The sequence below is a fragment of the Dendrobates tinctorius genome, unplaced genomic scaffold, assembly GCF_039654945.1.
Source record: "Dendrobates tinctorius isolate UK_male_01 unplaced genomic scaffold, ASM3965494v1 ptg000031l, whole genome shotgun sequence".
Taxonomy (NCBI): domain Eukaryota; kingdom Metazoa; phylum Chordata; class Amphibia; order Anura; family Dendrobatidae; genus Dendrobates; species Dendrobates tinctorius.
The window spans coordinates 21,775,942-21,793,049 of NW_027361699.1; the positions used below are offsets into that span (position 1 = coordinate 21,775,942).

Below are 17,108 nucleotides of genomic sequence, written 5' to 3' on the forward strand. Positions count from 1 at the left end.
GATTAAATATTGCAGACCGCGCACATAGTGCATAATTCAACTACTGTATAAACACCAGGTTACAATGAGAAATTTGACAGGTAAGGGTATGATTTACCTGTAAGACTGGAGGATATCGATAATACCCATAAAAAGCAGCATTCTCTCTCCCTTATGGTTCTTTGCAGGGATACCGCCCATCCTAATTAAGAAATGAGAACATTATGCTCCATATGGTCATAATACAATTACAGCCTTAAAGGGGTGATCCAAGTTTTACAATAACTGTGCATGAATGTGCCTAAAAATAGTGTCAGGTGCTCATAGTTTAAAGGGGTTGGCTAGCTTTTCTCTTTTTCTTTAGTTTATCAAATGTATTGGAGATATGATTTTATAGCACTTATTAATATATAAGGGTTCCAGGGTCTCCTCCTTCCTCACAGACTGTCTACTGATGGAGGAGCATGTGACCAGACCTGTCTGTCAACCTCCTCTAAATGATAACCATCTTTCCCATGTGAAGTGTTTTCAATTAGAGGAGGCTGATGGACAGGTCTGGTCACAAGCTCCTCCATCAGAAGTATGAGCAGTTAGTGATGAGGCCTGCAGTAACAATTACAGGAGGACAACCACAATATCATATCGCCAGCACATTTATTAAAATAATGACAGTGGCCAACCCCTTTAAGTCATTGCTGTTTCCAAACCGACAATGCAGACCTCCCATACAAGGACTTGTTGGAGTGGGAGGCTAATCTATGGTCACAGCAGTGACATCAGTGTAGAACTGGACATCGCCGATCAAGACAGTGTCAGTGATAGACAGGATATCTTTTTTTGTGTGATCATCCTACACCAAATCCTACAAGAATGGCAATGCAGTTGCGATTGAGGATTTAAATTATATTGTCGTTGTGTTTTTGTCATCTAGCTAATATCTAGGACCTTGTAAAAAACGAGAAAAATGTAAGTACTTGTGCCTGTTATACATCCAAATAAACAGAAGCTTACAAAGAGTTAATTAGAAACACATAAGAAAGGGTACGCTTTAAAAGTGTATAGAAACCTATCATTTTCTTACTGTTTATGTGTGATCTATGGGGGTCCGGGTCCTGGGAAACCCACTATGACCACAGCTGGCAGGTGGGCTTAGCTTCTGCATTATTGAGACGCCAGGTTGGGGATTGGGCCCTTAGAAAGTTAATGGGTCAATCTATACTGCTCTGTGTGCACCCTCATGTAGGAACTGACACCCTACAGCACATTGATGGGGGTATCACATATAAAAAAAACCCTGGTAAATGAGTACACTTGTAGTTAAGTTTAAGACATGTTTTTATGGTATGCTGGGAAATATTCCATCTTGGCCGCTGGCTACCCGTACCAGAACAGATACCAGCAGATCTTGTGGATCCTATTGCTAGGAGTAGCCATGTGGCGGTAGTTTTATATATACGTGTATTTGATGTCTTTAACGCCACAATTAACACTTTTTAGTACCGTAAGGCTAAATTGTCAATCACCTATAAATTCACAGATGACAAAACTCGGGGACATTTGAATGGTTCTCAATTTTCCAAAAGGGAATGTTCTCCAGCACTAAAGGAAATTAACACTTAACCTTTAATCAGATAGGATAAAAAATTAGGAGAATTTGCACATATTAAAAAAGAAAACCCATAATGCTTATGCGTTTCAGGTAGAAAAACTCTTAATCATAGCTATGAAGTTTCCTGAGATACTTATTTCTAACCCATAAGTGATTAACTATATTGACACTTTTTCTATCTTTTTGACATTTGAATGGTGTCTATGATAAAAAAGAGGACATTTTTATATATATTTATTACCACTGGAAGAGCATGTGCAGGATAATGTTATTGTTAATCTTGGGTCATAGTGAATGTTGTTATTGTGTCCAAATTTGTGTCTAAACTCTAGACATTTATTACTTCATTTCATCATTATTCATTTTTGGGTTTACAATTTATCCCTTATCAGTGTCAGCTATTGAGTCCTATTTTCCTAGTTCTTATAAGTTTATTTGAGGTTGCCTGGATTAATCTTGTCCTTTATTGTATGTTTGCTAATATAAAGTGCTGACTGCAGAACGATTGCAAAAAGTAAAAAAGCCTTACGTGTTCTCCCTTGTGATAGCATCAACGGCCTTCCCAGGACCCTGTATAGACTCCAAGGCAGTGGAGTAGAGAACTTTCTGTACTGAAGGACGTTTATTGTCTATAGAGTATTGAGATGTTTCGCCTTCTTTTTCTTTGGATGGACGGTCAAGTACATGAACTCCAAGCAGCAAGCTGTAATCCATAATCTTAAAGCTTTCTAACACCTGTTGAAATAGACATTATTTTCATGAATGGGTGCAAAATGCAAGTAAATGGCTCAGGAATCTGTTAAAGGAGTTGTCGGACAGCCCCTTCTCAATCCCCATGTTTCCCCCTTGTAAAATAATAAAACTCCGGTGCCGGCGCTATTCCATTAACATTTTTATGTCACGTGATCCCTGAGGCCAGTCAGCACTGGCTTCACTCTCACTGTCTTCAGAAGTATCACATACATCCGGAGTAAGTGAGAGAGCAGCGCTCTGATTTCCTCAGAATATATGTGATTTGTTCAAAGGTGAGGAGAGTGAAGCCAGAGCTGACAAGCCACAGGGATCACGTGACATAAAAATGACGCGCAACCAGCGGGAGAGCCAGTGTTAATATTGATGGCATGGTACCAGCACCAGAGGTGAAGATGTGTTGTTTTTTATTTTTAAAAGGGAGAAACATGAGGATTGAGAATGGGTTTTATGAGTAGTGGACAACCCCTTTAATGTTCAATTTATAGATGGCGAAAACATGTAAAGAAATAGAGATATGTCTGATCTGGGCCAGTAGACTGGGACATCAAAAATGACCCCTTCACTATTTTATTCTCTTTGACATTCTGTAAGTCTAAGTGGCAAAAAAGAACATACAAAAACAAAGTAAAAGCAATGTCCTAGCAGGAGGCAATATGGCCTGGGGACTTTGTTCTTGCACTGCAGAAATATGCCAGATAGTGGTAAACAAGGGTGTAAGAAGAAAAAAAATTGGTATATTACAAATTGATGATGTACACATTTGTTAACTTCATGATAATTTACTAAGGGAAATGTATCAGAATCGGTGAGAAAACGAGGGGTAGAAGTCAGTACAAAAGAAAATTCAATTTTGTAGACATCTTGAGGGGAGTCTGTCAGCACAAGATGACTATTCAAGCCAAGCACAGGCGAACAGTACTCCAATTACTTTTCCATCTAACTGCATTGTCTTCTGGCTCATGTAAAGCCAGAGCTGTCAATAAAGAAACAAGGGGGCAGAGAAACATGGAAAATAAACAGGTTGGAAGGTGCACTGAGCTCTTGTGCTCGGTTTGACTAGTCATTTTGTGCTGATAGACTCTACTTTATATAATCAAAAGGTGAACATCAGCACATGGTATATCTATGAAAATGCAGGTGCTCAGCAATCCACTGGGAGTGCCATGTGTATTCAACAAAATCTGATGTGCACTTTACTGTGCCACAGTAAAACCAGTCATCTTAGAAGGTAGTCACAGCATCACCAGCAGAGATATTGATACTGATGCCATTACTGCCTTCCTGTTATATCACATTGCTCTGCAGACATTGCCATAGTCAGAGCTGCGCCAGATGCAAAGCTTGGCGGCACTGTTTATAGCAGTGGTTCCCAACTAGGCTTCCATGTTACCCTGCAGTTTCTTACAATCTGCTCAGGGGTTTCCCAGAACATAGCTGCAAGGCCTGTCACTTGTACAGCAGAGATGATTTTGAACTGATTTGAACCAGTATATAGAGATGGGCAAGAATTGTTAAATGATTCACTGACTTTATAATTTGTAAAGAAGCACTTATCCCATCAAAATGTTTATCCTCTTTAAATATTGCAATCATATTTTATATAGCACTTGGCACTTACAATTGCTCATTTTGCATTTTACCCAGCTAATTCTTCTTTTCCATTAGGTCTATGACATCAGGAGGTCAGTTTTCCCTGTATGACTCATCAGTAGTGATGAGCGAGTATACTCGTCATTACTCGAGATTTCCCAAACATGCTCGGGTGATTGAGTATTTAGTTTGTGTCGCCGCAGCTGCATGATTTGTGGCTGCTAGAGAGCCTGAATACATGTGGGGATTTCCTAACAAACACAGGCAATCCCCACATGTATTTAGGCTGGCTAGCAGCCACAAATCATGCAGCTACGGCGACACAAACTAAATCTCTGAGCACGCCAAAATACTCAATCACCCGTGTATGCTCGGGAAATCTCGAGTAACGAGTATACTCGCTCATCACTACTCACTCATCATTTACTGCAAAAGTGCCTGGCAGGAGGGAGCAGATCGGTCAGGAGTTAAAAAAAGGGACATAAATGCAGGGACAAGAAACTTCCTGCTTCTACAAGGAGCAGAGAAAAGAGAAGAATTAGCTGGGTAGAGGGTAAAATGAGCAATTGTAAGTACATAGTGCTATATAATATGATGGCAATATATTAAGAGGATAAAAATTTTGCTGAGATTGCTTTTTCAAAGATGAGAGGAGACATACAGTAAGTCCCTCAACTTCAACCTAGGAATTAGTGGTTTAGCCATGGGTCCTAGCAATGTGGGTGCAAACAGATGGCCGTATAACTCGTGAGATGATGGTATCGCACTGCATGGACTGGCCCAGTACCTCTCCTGACCTGAGCGTGACAGCGTGATGTATTTCTATGCAGCCGTCAAGCTCCGGTCAGGAGAGGCGACAGCCAGTATGACGGTTCCGATGTAATTCTACCACGAGTTATATGGCCATCTCTCTGTGCCCAAAGGCACACACTACCCCCAAGTCTTCATCACTACTACAAAGCTAAAACAACACAGTAGTAACTAGGTAATCCCAGTGACAGTTACATGTGACATCTGTAGCAGTGCGATACAATGGGTGTGCACGTCTTTATTCTAGGAACGTTTATGTCTTATCATACACCAGGCGGACACACATGATACTGTTTTCCTGTTATCATTTCTTTCAAGGAAAAAAGACTACATGGAACACAGAAATACCGAGCAATGAAGTCGTTAAGTAAAAGCATGCAAGTCTGTAAAGCGGGAGTCACACATAGCAATCTCGCTAGCGCTCGGCATCGCTGATGAAGCTGTCTGCTTGACAGCTCACCAGCGATCACATAGCGACTTACCAGCGATCCTGACACGTTGATATCGTTGTCGGGATCGCTGGTGAGTCACTATGTGTGACTCCAGCTTAGCCCTCGCATTTCGACTTTACAATTTATACCTCTCAAACTTTTTATTTTTTCCAGTTACATAAGTTGACTACATACTCGGGGTGATTTCCATTATCATGATACTAAATACAGGAGGGGGGGGGTGACCGCATATAACATCCTTCTGCTTGTATTTATGGTTCCATTTTGGAAATAACTGATAACATGGTCTTGCATATAACCTATTATGGCATGTTTATGGGGTAAAGAACCCCCTAAATCCATACTGTATAACACTGTCCCAACAATCAATCTGAGCATATAATACCTTTAAAGGTAATCTGTCAGCAGTTCGATGCTGCCCTACATAAGTGGGGCAGCACAGTGGCTCAGTGGTTAGCCACTGGGTTCGAATCCCACCAAGGACAACATCTGCAAGGAGTTTGTATGTTCTCCCCGTGTTTGTGTGGATTTCCTCCGGGTACTCCGGTTTCCTCCCATACTGCTGATTAATGATGAGTGCAAGTTCTCGCCCGCATGTTCAGCGGCTATTAGACAGCTCCATGAAGTTGTGTATGTCAGGCAATCCCTGCATGTTTTGTGGCTGTCTAACAGCTCTATGAAGTGTGGATACAGCTGTGCTATACAGCCAGCATCCAACTGCTGCGATTAACGCTATCTCCAATTACAGCAGTTTAACTTTCTATATGTCACTGTTAATCACAACAGCTGCATTTAAAAGATTGGAAATCGGCAAAGGTTTCCCTTCTGCCCTCCATCACTCACCCTGACAGTATGACCATGGGGGGCCAATAACATTTCCATGGGAGCTGGGGGTCCTACCAAAGTTCTCAGTGTTTGTTATGGGTGTCCAGCATGTGGTAATGCGTAACTGACCAGACTAATGAAATGTCATAATATTTATGCCATATAGTGAATATTGAAATGGAAAAAAAATTGAAATGTCAGGAATCACAGTTTTTTTGGGCACTTTGGCTCCCCAAAAAAACGAAATAAAAAGCGACAATACGTCCTATTTGCAGTACCCCAAAATGGTGGTGATTAAAACCAAAGTACATACGGCAAAAACAAGCCCTCAAAAACTCTGTTGAAAAAAAAAAAAGTTATAGCTCTTGGAAGTCAGGGAGGAAAAATCAAAGACAACTCTGTTACCTAATGGCCCACAGAAGCCTGGAGCCGACGCTGCCTGCATACATTGGGCCGCTCTGTGCACATGTAACCAGAATGCCGTCTGTAGAAGAATAAGTGTAATACAGTCCTGGGCCAAATGTTTGTTATTCAAATTAGCAACCATTCAAATATGGATAGACCACATTTGCATAAAATTTTCATAAAGCAACATGGGACACGTCTTTACATCATAACAGGCTGATCATTATGAGTGAGTCATAATAACTGCGTTATTATGTTGATCAGAAAATGGAAAAACTGAGAAAAATTATATTTTCTTCCGAGATATACAAGCCGATTGTGTACAGAATGGGAAGGACGCAAGACGATTTCCCGTTATTGCTGAAGCCCATGATTACACCTAATATTTGCATTTTGTTTTTTCTGCCCACAATATATGGGAAAAATGTATTGCCGCCAAAGACAATATAATATTAGCGAAATAAGTAATTGAAATAAGAACCATAAAGGCTCAAAACCACGGACAAAGAGAATGCTTGTCAGAGCACAGAGCAATACTTGATGGAAAAATACCTCCATACATATGGAGTCCATCGGAGCATGCTACAGTTTTCTTTAGATCGGATCTGTGTGCACTCCTATAGAAAAATCCTGTGCATGCCACTGTAAGACTAGGGCTATACAAGTTGCACGGATGTTTTTGCTCCGCAATTTTTTTGAGAATCACTTTCATGCAACAAAAACATCTGGGCAACCTGCCTGCGACTTCTTTTCGCGCAATTATTTTAAAGCTTTGATTTTGCTGTAAAATATAATAGCCAAGTTGCGACAATTCTCAAGTGACATAAGACGTCCATTAAAGTCTAAGGCAAATTAGTTGCTTGTGAATGCAATTTGTTTCAAAACATTTGCAACTATGTGTCGTAAGGATGTCGCAATGATAATAATCTTTACTTTTATATAGCGCTAATATATTCCGCAGCGCTTTACAGTTTGAACACATTAAAATCACTGCCCCCAATGGGGCTCACAATCTAAATTCCCTGTCAGTAAGTCTTTGGAATGTGGGAGGAAACTGGAGTACCCAGAGGAAACCCACGCAAACATGGGGAGAACATACAAACTCCTTGCAGATGTTGTCCTTGGTGGGATTCGAACCCAGGACTCCAGTGCTGCAAGGATGCAGTGCGATCCACTGAGCCACCATGCTGCAATGCAAAAACATAGGGAATCATTACATGTGATGTCACAATGCAACAATGAAGTTTCGGTGTTGCGTGACAAATGTCGCTGTGTAGACCTAGCCTTAGGCCGGGCTCACACACAGCGAGATATGGCCGAGTCTCGCAGGTTAAAACCAAGCTCTGGCGACGGCACTCCGGAGCGGAGTGTGCAGCCTCATAGCAATACATGGAGCTGCACGCTCCGCTCCGGAGTGCCGGTGCCAGAGCTTGGTTTTAACCTGCGAGACTCGGCCGTATCTCGCTGTAGTGTGACTCCGGCCTTATACTGGACTTGTGTAAGTAGAGTAAAGAAGTGTAAAAAGAGTGAATTGAGTTCCAGAAAATAGCCCGAAGCCCCATTGGATACAAAGGACTGTTGTAAATGATGATAATTAATGTATAGCACTGCAAGTAGTGCAACACCAATAAAGAAACGTCATGGAATTATAGAAATCACAGGATGGATGGACAAATTAATTATATTCAAATGATAAAAAATGGAAACAACATTTTAAAAACATCTTGATTTATTCACTATCAAGAATGTGCACCACACGCAGAAATAAATTCATCTACACACTTTGGCATGCTATTAATGGTTGTTTGAGGAATGATCTGCCGCAGTGAATGTACTGCACGGCACTTGTGCTGGCAGCTCCCTTTGCTATTGCCAATCAATGATGTCCCATATGTGCTCTATGGCGGGCAAGTCCGTACACGCTGCAAGCCATGGCAGCCATTGTCATGTCCAAAATCGACTCCTGGGATTACTTTGGGAAATGGCTGTACTACTGGTTCCACAACCAAATCAATGTAAGGCCAGGCTGTTAAGGTACTCGGAATGAAGACTAGTAGGATCCCACTACTGCATTTTATGCCATCCCACACCATAATACTGGGAATGGGACCGGTGTGACGTTTCCTCGTGAAGGTGTTCCACTGAGCTCAAGTCTTTCATGGTGCAGAACAATATGGCAATAGAGGCTGGAATAGAGGTCTACCTCCTCTCTGATGGGACCCACTTGGTCTGGAGACCATGTGGGAAATGCCACGAGGAGGACTTCACAAGGAAATGTCACACCAGTTCTAGTCCTTTAATTATGATTAGGGATGGCAAATTGTGTGGGGTTGCAAATATTTCTCAATGTTTGGTGTGCCAGGTTGTCTTTCTATGCCATCGTCCTGCAGACAGACTTATGCCGTGATCACGGTCCAGGAGGACAGAACATTGGTGGTGTATTCAAATATTCTATCAATATGCATCTATAATGATAAATTGGATCGAAGTTACCGTAATACAAGTTATTGCCTGATTAAGGATCTACTAATATTGAAATTAGACGAGTATTACAAGTGCCGTGGTTTAATATCGAAGGACAAGAGATGACACCATCTGCTGTGGCTTCCTTACAAGCATCTTGTTGCTCATGGTTGACTTTGAACTAAAAAAAGGTTTGCATACATCAGATGAAGATGAAAGTATGATTTCTATACTTGGTTCATTTTAACAGCCAAGATCTCATTAACATACACTCAAAAATTCATTATAAACTCTCACTCTAGGCAATTACAATGGATGATTACACTATTACAACTCAATATTACAAGTCTTCTAGCTATAAACAAGAATGCAAGAAACTATGGTGCGTAGACTCCTCTGACAGATGGGACATAGTGTGCAGCAGGACACAGGTGATTTATTGGCTGAGGGAAATAAGAACTATCAGATCTGGGAATGAAATGTCTCCTTGTACGGAGAAGATCTATCTCTACTCCCTGCCCAAACGGATCTATTTGGATATAATACAATCAGCTATGTCTTCATTGATTCACTTCACTGTACAGAGTCAATAGTTCCCAATCATGGCAGATTAAGGGCTCTGAAGAACAAGCGTCATTTCTATGTTTTAGGCAATGTTTCTTCTAGCTAAAATGAAGACCAGTCTAGCAGAACAAGCTCCCGACTGTTGATGTTTGTTTCCAAACGGTTTGGTCTGCTGATAAATCAATAATACACATGCACTAATGCCATACAACTGCCAAGGAACAGAAGACGCACCTAATTTATAATCTTTTTTTATCTGTCTGAGCAGATTATCTACGACACATGGCCCAGTATGTATGGCACACATTCTGTCAAAATGTGATAGTCCCTAAATTAGGTTTGGGTAGCATAAACATATATTTTTTTTAACTGCTGTACTATTTTATTTTTTTTTTTTTTTTGCCACCATCCATTTGAAAATAAATGTTGCTATATGCAGCTCTCTTGTCAGCTTTGCTGTGCAGACTTTGGCAGATTGAGCATGAGCATAAGATTATTTGAGAGCAGAGGCTTTAAAAGGAATGTGCCATTAGAAAACAACCTAGTGTTTAAATCAGTTTTTTATGGTAAATGTATTTTTAAACAATTTTGATGTTTTTTTTCATTCTTTTATAAAATTTTATAAAATTGTATATATATATATATATATATATATATATATATATATATATATATATATACAAAATCATAAATCTGCCCACTAAGCTTAATATTAGACTCACACTTTGTGTTATTTAGAAGTGTTTTTTTTATCATGTGCCATTCATAATATGTGATGGTCAGAGCTCCCTCTGGTCCCCTTTCCTACACGATGACCTTTAGTTAGATCAGAGCATGCCTAGAAAATACTTCTAAAGCATGAGTCAGAGCCAGTCTATTGGTGATTACGTCCATGTAGCTGCTGTAAAGAACAGGACGCATGAGTCTAATATTAGGCTTAGTAATCAGTGGGAAAATTGCAAGACTTATCTCTATTTATAAAACTGACTGTGTGTGTGTGTATATATCTTTCATTTCAATAGAGCTGTTCAAAAGAAGCTGAGCTATGATTGGTTGCAATGAGCAACAGCTTTCCTTGCACCCAATCACTAAGCATCTTTCTTTTCACCAGAGCTGGTTAAAAGAAGCTGAGCTGTGATTGGTTGCTATGAGCAAGTTTTCCCACTTGACAACACCTCAGCAGGCACTGACATGGTGGGAGAAATCTAGCATCCCTGGGAAAATAAGCTTCCAGCCATTGTCTGCCCATATGCACATCACACATCCTCCATCATATAGGCACATCTTCCCTCATAAAGGGATCATTGGTATGGAAGTCAGAGCAAATCTATCCAGCGCTTTGCTTTTGACCTCAGGCCTCTCTTAAAGTGATCTCCGGTATGGAAGTTAGGACTGTTCCACTCAGCTCTGTGGTTCTGACCCCAGGGTCTCTTAAAGGGATCATTAGTATGGAATTTAGGGCAAATCCACTCTGCGCTTTGGTACTGACCCTAGGCCTATCTTAAAGGGATCTCCGGTATGGAAATCAGGACAATTGCCTTCAAATGCTCTTGTACTGACCCCAGGCTCTCTTAAAGGGATCTCCTGTATGGAAGTTAGGGCAAATCCCTCAGCGCTCTGATTCTGACTGCAGGGTTCTATTAAAGGGATCATTAGTATGCAAGTTAGGTCAGGGCAAATCCACTCAGTACTCTGGTTCTGATCCCAGGCTCTCTTAAAGGGATCCCTGGTATGGAAGTGATGGCAAATCCACTCAGCGCTCTGGTTCTGACCCAAGGCCCCTCTTAAAGGGATCCCCGGTATGGAAGTGATGGCAAATCCACTCTGCGCTTTGGTACTGACCCCAGGCCTCTATTAAAGGGATCTCTGGTATGGAAGTTATGGTAAATCCCTCAGTGCTCTGATTCTCACCCAGGATTCTATTAAAGGGATCATTGGTATGGAAGTCAGGGCAAATTCACTCAGCGCTCTGATTCTGACACCAGGCCTCTCTTAAAGGGATCCCCAGTATAGAAGTTAGGACTGTTCCACTTAGCGCTCTGGTTCTGACCCCAGGCTGACGGGATGATGTGGGATATTAGGGGTAGTAGTCCAGTGGCTCTGGCTGACGGGATGATGTGGGATATTAGTGGTAGTTGTCAGGTGACTCTGGCTGACGGAATGATGTAGGATATTAGGGGTAGTAGTCCGGTGGCTCTGGCTGATGGGATAATGTGGGATATTAGGGGTAGTAGTCCGGTGGCTCTGGCTGACGGAATGATGTAGGATATTAGGGGTAGTAGTCCGGTGGCTCTGGCTGATGGGACGATGTGGGTTATTAGGAGTAGTAGTCCGGTGGCTCTGGCTGATGGGACGATGTGGTATATTAGAGGTAGTAGTCCGGTGGCTCTGGCTGACGGGATGATGTGGGATATTAGGGATAGTAGTCCAGTGGCTCTGGCTGACAGCATGATGTGGTATATTAGGGGTAGTAGTCCAGTGGCTCTGGCTGACAGGATGATGTGGGATATTAGTGGTAGTTGTCCGGTGGCTCTGGCTGACGGAATGATGTAGGATATTAGGGGTAGTAGTCCGGTGGCTCTGGCTGATGGGATAATGTGGGATATTAGGGGTAGTAGTCCGGTGGCTCTGGCTGACGGGATGATGTGGGATATTAGGGGTAGTAGTCTGGTGGCTCTGGCTGATGGGATAATGTGGGATATTACGGGTAGTAGTCCGGTGGCTCTGGCTGATGGGATGATGTGGGATATTATAGTGAATGTGGCTATGCAGAGTGGGCGGGGCTCTACACTCAGCTTTATATATATATATATATATATATATATATATATATATATATATATATATATAATCATTATAATTTGTTATAACCAACCGTAGTTCGTTACCATGCCCAGGCAGCGCCGGGCTCTTCAGCTAGTATTTCATATAGATGATATGAAAAATAATAAATGCAAAATGAACATTCTTTTTAAATACATTTAACATAAAAGCCTTATATTAACAATAGGTCATTTTCTGATCACACTCTTATTATTCTGACAGCGATCTTAAAAGAAGCCGGGTCTCAACAATATATACAAGGATATGACTCAGTATTCCCCCCTTGAGCATACACATTACTAATCTTCTAAACAAAAAAAACCCTTAAAAATAAATATATAAGCCATTAGCTTTATAGGCTATATCTGCCTTTGAAATATATTTTACAGCATTGTACAAAAAAAAGATACTCTTAAAGATTAAATATCTCCCAGTCACAGACAAAGGAGAAAACTTACATCATCTGATCCTGAAAGTTTCTTTTTGAAATCAAAACCTTTAATCCATATTTTATGAAATAGCAGGTAGAATATAGAAGAAAGTCAGAGCTGGGTGCGCAGCACAATGCTTCACATTGTCATTCTGTATGAACAGGATATCTGGTCAGTAGTCTCGGTTTCTTTCCTCCGACACTACTGCAATATTTGCTTTTCTGCAGAATACTTAATGTTGAATACATTCTACACAAATTAAAGGTTTTCCCACATTTAATATATTATTTCCTGTTAAGAAAATACTTGATATCATGAACACAATAATTCCCAATGCTGCAGTTCAATTTCTGATCTTGATTTAAACTATATAAATGTCTTTATAAAGCTCCCAGGGGGAGTAATGGGAAGTGACTTTATGTGTATATGAACAGAAGAATGACGGAGGGTCTAGATGTTATCACCATAGTGTACGCAGCAGGACAGGAGATCAGTGCTAGCACATATTCACATGAGACGCATCAGATACCCGCTCTCTGCCAAGGGCAACTTCTCAAACAATGGGAAGCATTTTTATTATTGGGTAATAAAGCTATGCACACAAGTAAATTGCCTCAATGACCTATTATGTTTTTAATGTAGGTACAGTATATGTCGCTCTGGTCACATAGTAACATGGCTATGACCGGACGTGTTATTTTCTGTATTTTTAACAACACTAAACTACAGCTCAGTGAACTAAATCATATGTGTGATGGTAAAGTGTGTAACTATTAGGAAAGGGTTGTCTCAGGATAGGCATTGGTGGCATATGACCCCCAATATCTGATTGTGCAAGCTGGGCTGCTGCTCTGAGGTACACCTCCACTGGAAGGCTTGGTCATGATATGAACTAAGTCTAAGGTGTATAAAAAGTACAAGGAAACCAGTATAACATGCCAACTATGAACACCTTTAACATGGAAATATGGAAATCAGACTTAGTTAAGTCTACAATCTTCATTCATTAATTTTCAGCCTGATCCAAGTTTCAGATTTCTCTATTGTGGGAGTGTCCCTACCTGTAATACATGCTGGATGCGGGACCTATGTGTGCCCGGGTGCTCCTGTCTTCACAATTACACTTACTTCCTCTCCATGTGGTCAATTCATAAAACAGTTTTCAACAGAATTCTGGCATAAAACTGTTTGTAATATCACGAGATTTTTGAAAAGCTTTTTGGCATTTTTAAGCTAGTTATTGCCAGCTCCATCAACTTTTTGAAAACTGGACAGAGATTTGCTAGGAGGACGTATGGCCAAGCACAGCACACAAAGTCATCCTAATTTACACCATAAAAGTGATGTAAATTACTACATTTATGAAATTTCTTGCAGTGGAGCATGGCAGCTGGAAGATGCACCGAATTCTACCCCCTAGTCATCAAAACTCGTATGTAAATGCCAATCTTGATGAATCAGGGCCCAAGTACTTTCCTCCTTGTTAATAAACTGTTTACTCTGCTATACGTAAAAGCATTTGAGTCAGTAGCGTGGTGCTGCGTACTTCTTTCCTTAAGCTCTGTCTACTTCCGCATGCATCCTGCACAGCTTTCTTTAACATTGTGTACGCAGGGACATGCGTTGTATGCGGATGCGTCCGCGTCTGTCGCTTTGATGTGCCCACCGAACGCAAGAAAATGCAACATGTTGAGTTCGGAGGGCACTTCAAAACACCGCACGCAGACGCATCCGCATACAATGCATGTCCTTGCATACACAATGTTAAAGATAGACACGCAGAACACATGTGGAAGTAGGCGGAGCTTAAGGAAAGAAGTCCGCAGCACCACGCTGCGTACTCGAACGCTAATGTGAACCTAGCCTTACCTCTCTTTTTACGGCAAATCTATGTACAATGCTTTCATCCTCCATTCTGCTATCTCAAACACTGAGAGAAGGGAGAGGGAACAGAGCAGTCAGGAGTAGGAGCTCTTAAGGATTTGTATCTTTTTTTGTAGATCACTGAGATAGATAATTGACTTACATATTTAGAAAGTTGCTTAACTTTGCACACAGAAATAAATGGAGCAATTAAAAAAATCAGTGCGAAGGTATGCACTATTTCTCATTTGAGATATTCCTAGACATTTTCTCCATTTAATCCCCGTTATGATTTTTTAGCCAGTATTTACATAGCTATCAGAAGGAAAAGTGACTATAAGCTCAATGGGGATTTTGTTAATGTTAAACATTCCCTTCTGGAGAACATCCTACATCAATCTATAACATATCTAAAACAGATACGGTATGTTACACCTTCCCCATATGTGCGTGTCAGGAAGACTTTGTCTTTACAGTTACTATTTGCACTGTGGGGATATTTAGTCCGGTATTTGCACATAGATTAGTTTACTTAACTACTTGCGTTTACTCACTTGACTTCAGTATGGACAAACGCTACGAGTAGCTGCTTAGTCTATGCCGTGCTCCTGGACAAATATAATCATAAAAAACTACTAACCTAAAAGTTGACAGCAACCAACTATTCTAGGCAACAAGATAAGCAATTATTTCAGAACGGGACAGAAGTAAAAACATTGCTGTCCTTGGAGCAGAAGGTTTTTGTAACATTGAAAAATAGTCTGGAATAAGTAACCTTGGATATGTTATTCGAAAAAAAGTCACTTTGAAGAAAACATCACTCTGCACATAAGTGCTGCAAAGCCAGCTGTCAGAGGGTCGGGGCGTGCTTATAGCCTCACCGTATAGAGAGCAGTGACTGTAGCCGTTCCGTTCACATCCGCATGACTGAAAGCCGATGGCTACCGGGAGGAAATACATTCATTTTCTCCCTGTTGTGGCTCATTCAGTAAATGGCTGAGCAACATTGGAATGCTATTTACCTGCAGATTCGCCCAATTATTCCAGGTAAATCGTGTTTTCGGAGGTTACAGGTCGGTATTGGTGCTTTCATGGTATTCCCAGGCCACCAACTAATCGCAAAGACTAAATGTTTGAATGGAAATATCTTTCTTGTCTGTATTATACTTACACGACAATCCCTCTGTAGTGTTTTCATTAAAGCACTGTAGGTGTCAGGATCAAAATACAATCCTTCATGCATATCTTGCAAGAAATCCAGATCTTTATATGTGGGACTGGACTTTTCCCTCTCTTTTCGAGATGCTCTCCGTTTATATGTTGATCCTTTGAGATCATACTTGAAATGCATCTTCAGTGAACGTGGCAAGACATTGTTCATGACCACAAGGCGAATGTTTATACCTCCAGACTGAAGACAATAAAGTCCATAAAACTTGGGCAATAGTGTCCGGGGATTCTGATTCAAATTCTACATAAAAAAAGAAGTATTGATTTAAATGATTGCAATGATGAAGAACAGCAGATAAGGTGAAGTATGTCAAGTAATGCAAAGCTTTATGCTCTATTGGAACTACACATTTTAGAAATTTAGATCTTCGCATTGGCATCTTTGATTATACAAACTGATTCTGACTGCACATACAAAAATGAGCTACCGAGTTTGTACTGAGTTTGTCTACGCAGTCATAACCTAACTACGAATAAAGGGTCTCCATACTGTAAAATCCCTAGTACACAATAGGGGCTATCCTTTTTGCTACTGGGTGGCCAAAACTTGTGCAGGACTCCCCTTTTAATTGCTACTAAGTAAAGGTCGGGAAATAGTCCCAAGAGTCATAGAAGTTGCCTGGAGGAGAAAACTAACACCCTCACTTCTGTCTTGAGGGACAAAATCCAGTAGCACAATGGGGGTCTCATTTTGATCTTTGCTTTGGGGCACTGGATATAGTACGGATATTCTCTTGCCACATCTTAGATCAGGAGTTAGTAATCAGTTGCTCCCTCTGTAACTTCATATGTATCTAATGCCACTGGCTATAAAGAAGCATTTCCAAATCACTTGGTGCATCAGTTGGTTTCATTACGGCAATGAAGTGTTGACATATGGTATACGATTCAAATGGATCTTCTCATTGGGGCAATAATAGGAGCATGACATTAGCCAGGGATTTAAGGATTTCTTTTTAGATGTAGCTATACATGCACTCTTACATAAAAATGATTGATGGGTCCTTTTAATTCTAGTACCAAAAAGAGAAGCATAGCTGAGCAACTGTATAGAGAATCTGATACACGACATATTAATGGGACATTCTACTAACGTATTATAATCTCTTCATACTCACCATATAATAGCCGGGAAGCAGCTTTTGAAGAAACTCCGCTTCTTTGTGCTGAACTGTTTTGATGATAAATTCATCGTCACTGGTTACAAAGAAGATGGAGCCACTTGCACCAGGATTAGATAATTCTATCAAAGGTTCACCACAAAGTGAGTACTAAACCAAAAGGAGACGATATATTCATTAGTTTGGACAG

The 17,108-nt window shown here is 40.7% G+C and overlaps 1 protein-coding gene across 1 annotated transcript in view; it reads right to left on the reverse strand.

Annotated features, from left to right (window-relative positions):
• The window catches only part of PIP5K1B (phosphatidylinositol-4-phosphate 5-kinase type 1 beta), a 218,475-nt gene that overhangs the window by 41,664 nt on the left and 159,703 nt on the right, over positions 1-17,108 (reverse strand). The window contains exons 6-9 of the mRNA XM_073572250.1: positions 16,916-17,068; positions 15,739-16,038; positions 2,118-2,323; positions 98-181 (exon numbers count right to left, since the gene is read on the reverse strand). Of these exons, the coding sequence (XP_073428351.1) occupies positions 98-181; positions 2,118-2,323; positions 15,739-16,038; positions 16,916-17,068 (743 nt within the window). The remainder of the gene's footprint in view (positions 1-97; positions 182-2,117; positions 2,324-15,738; positions 16,039-16,915; positions 17,069-17,108) is intronic.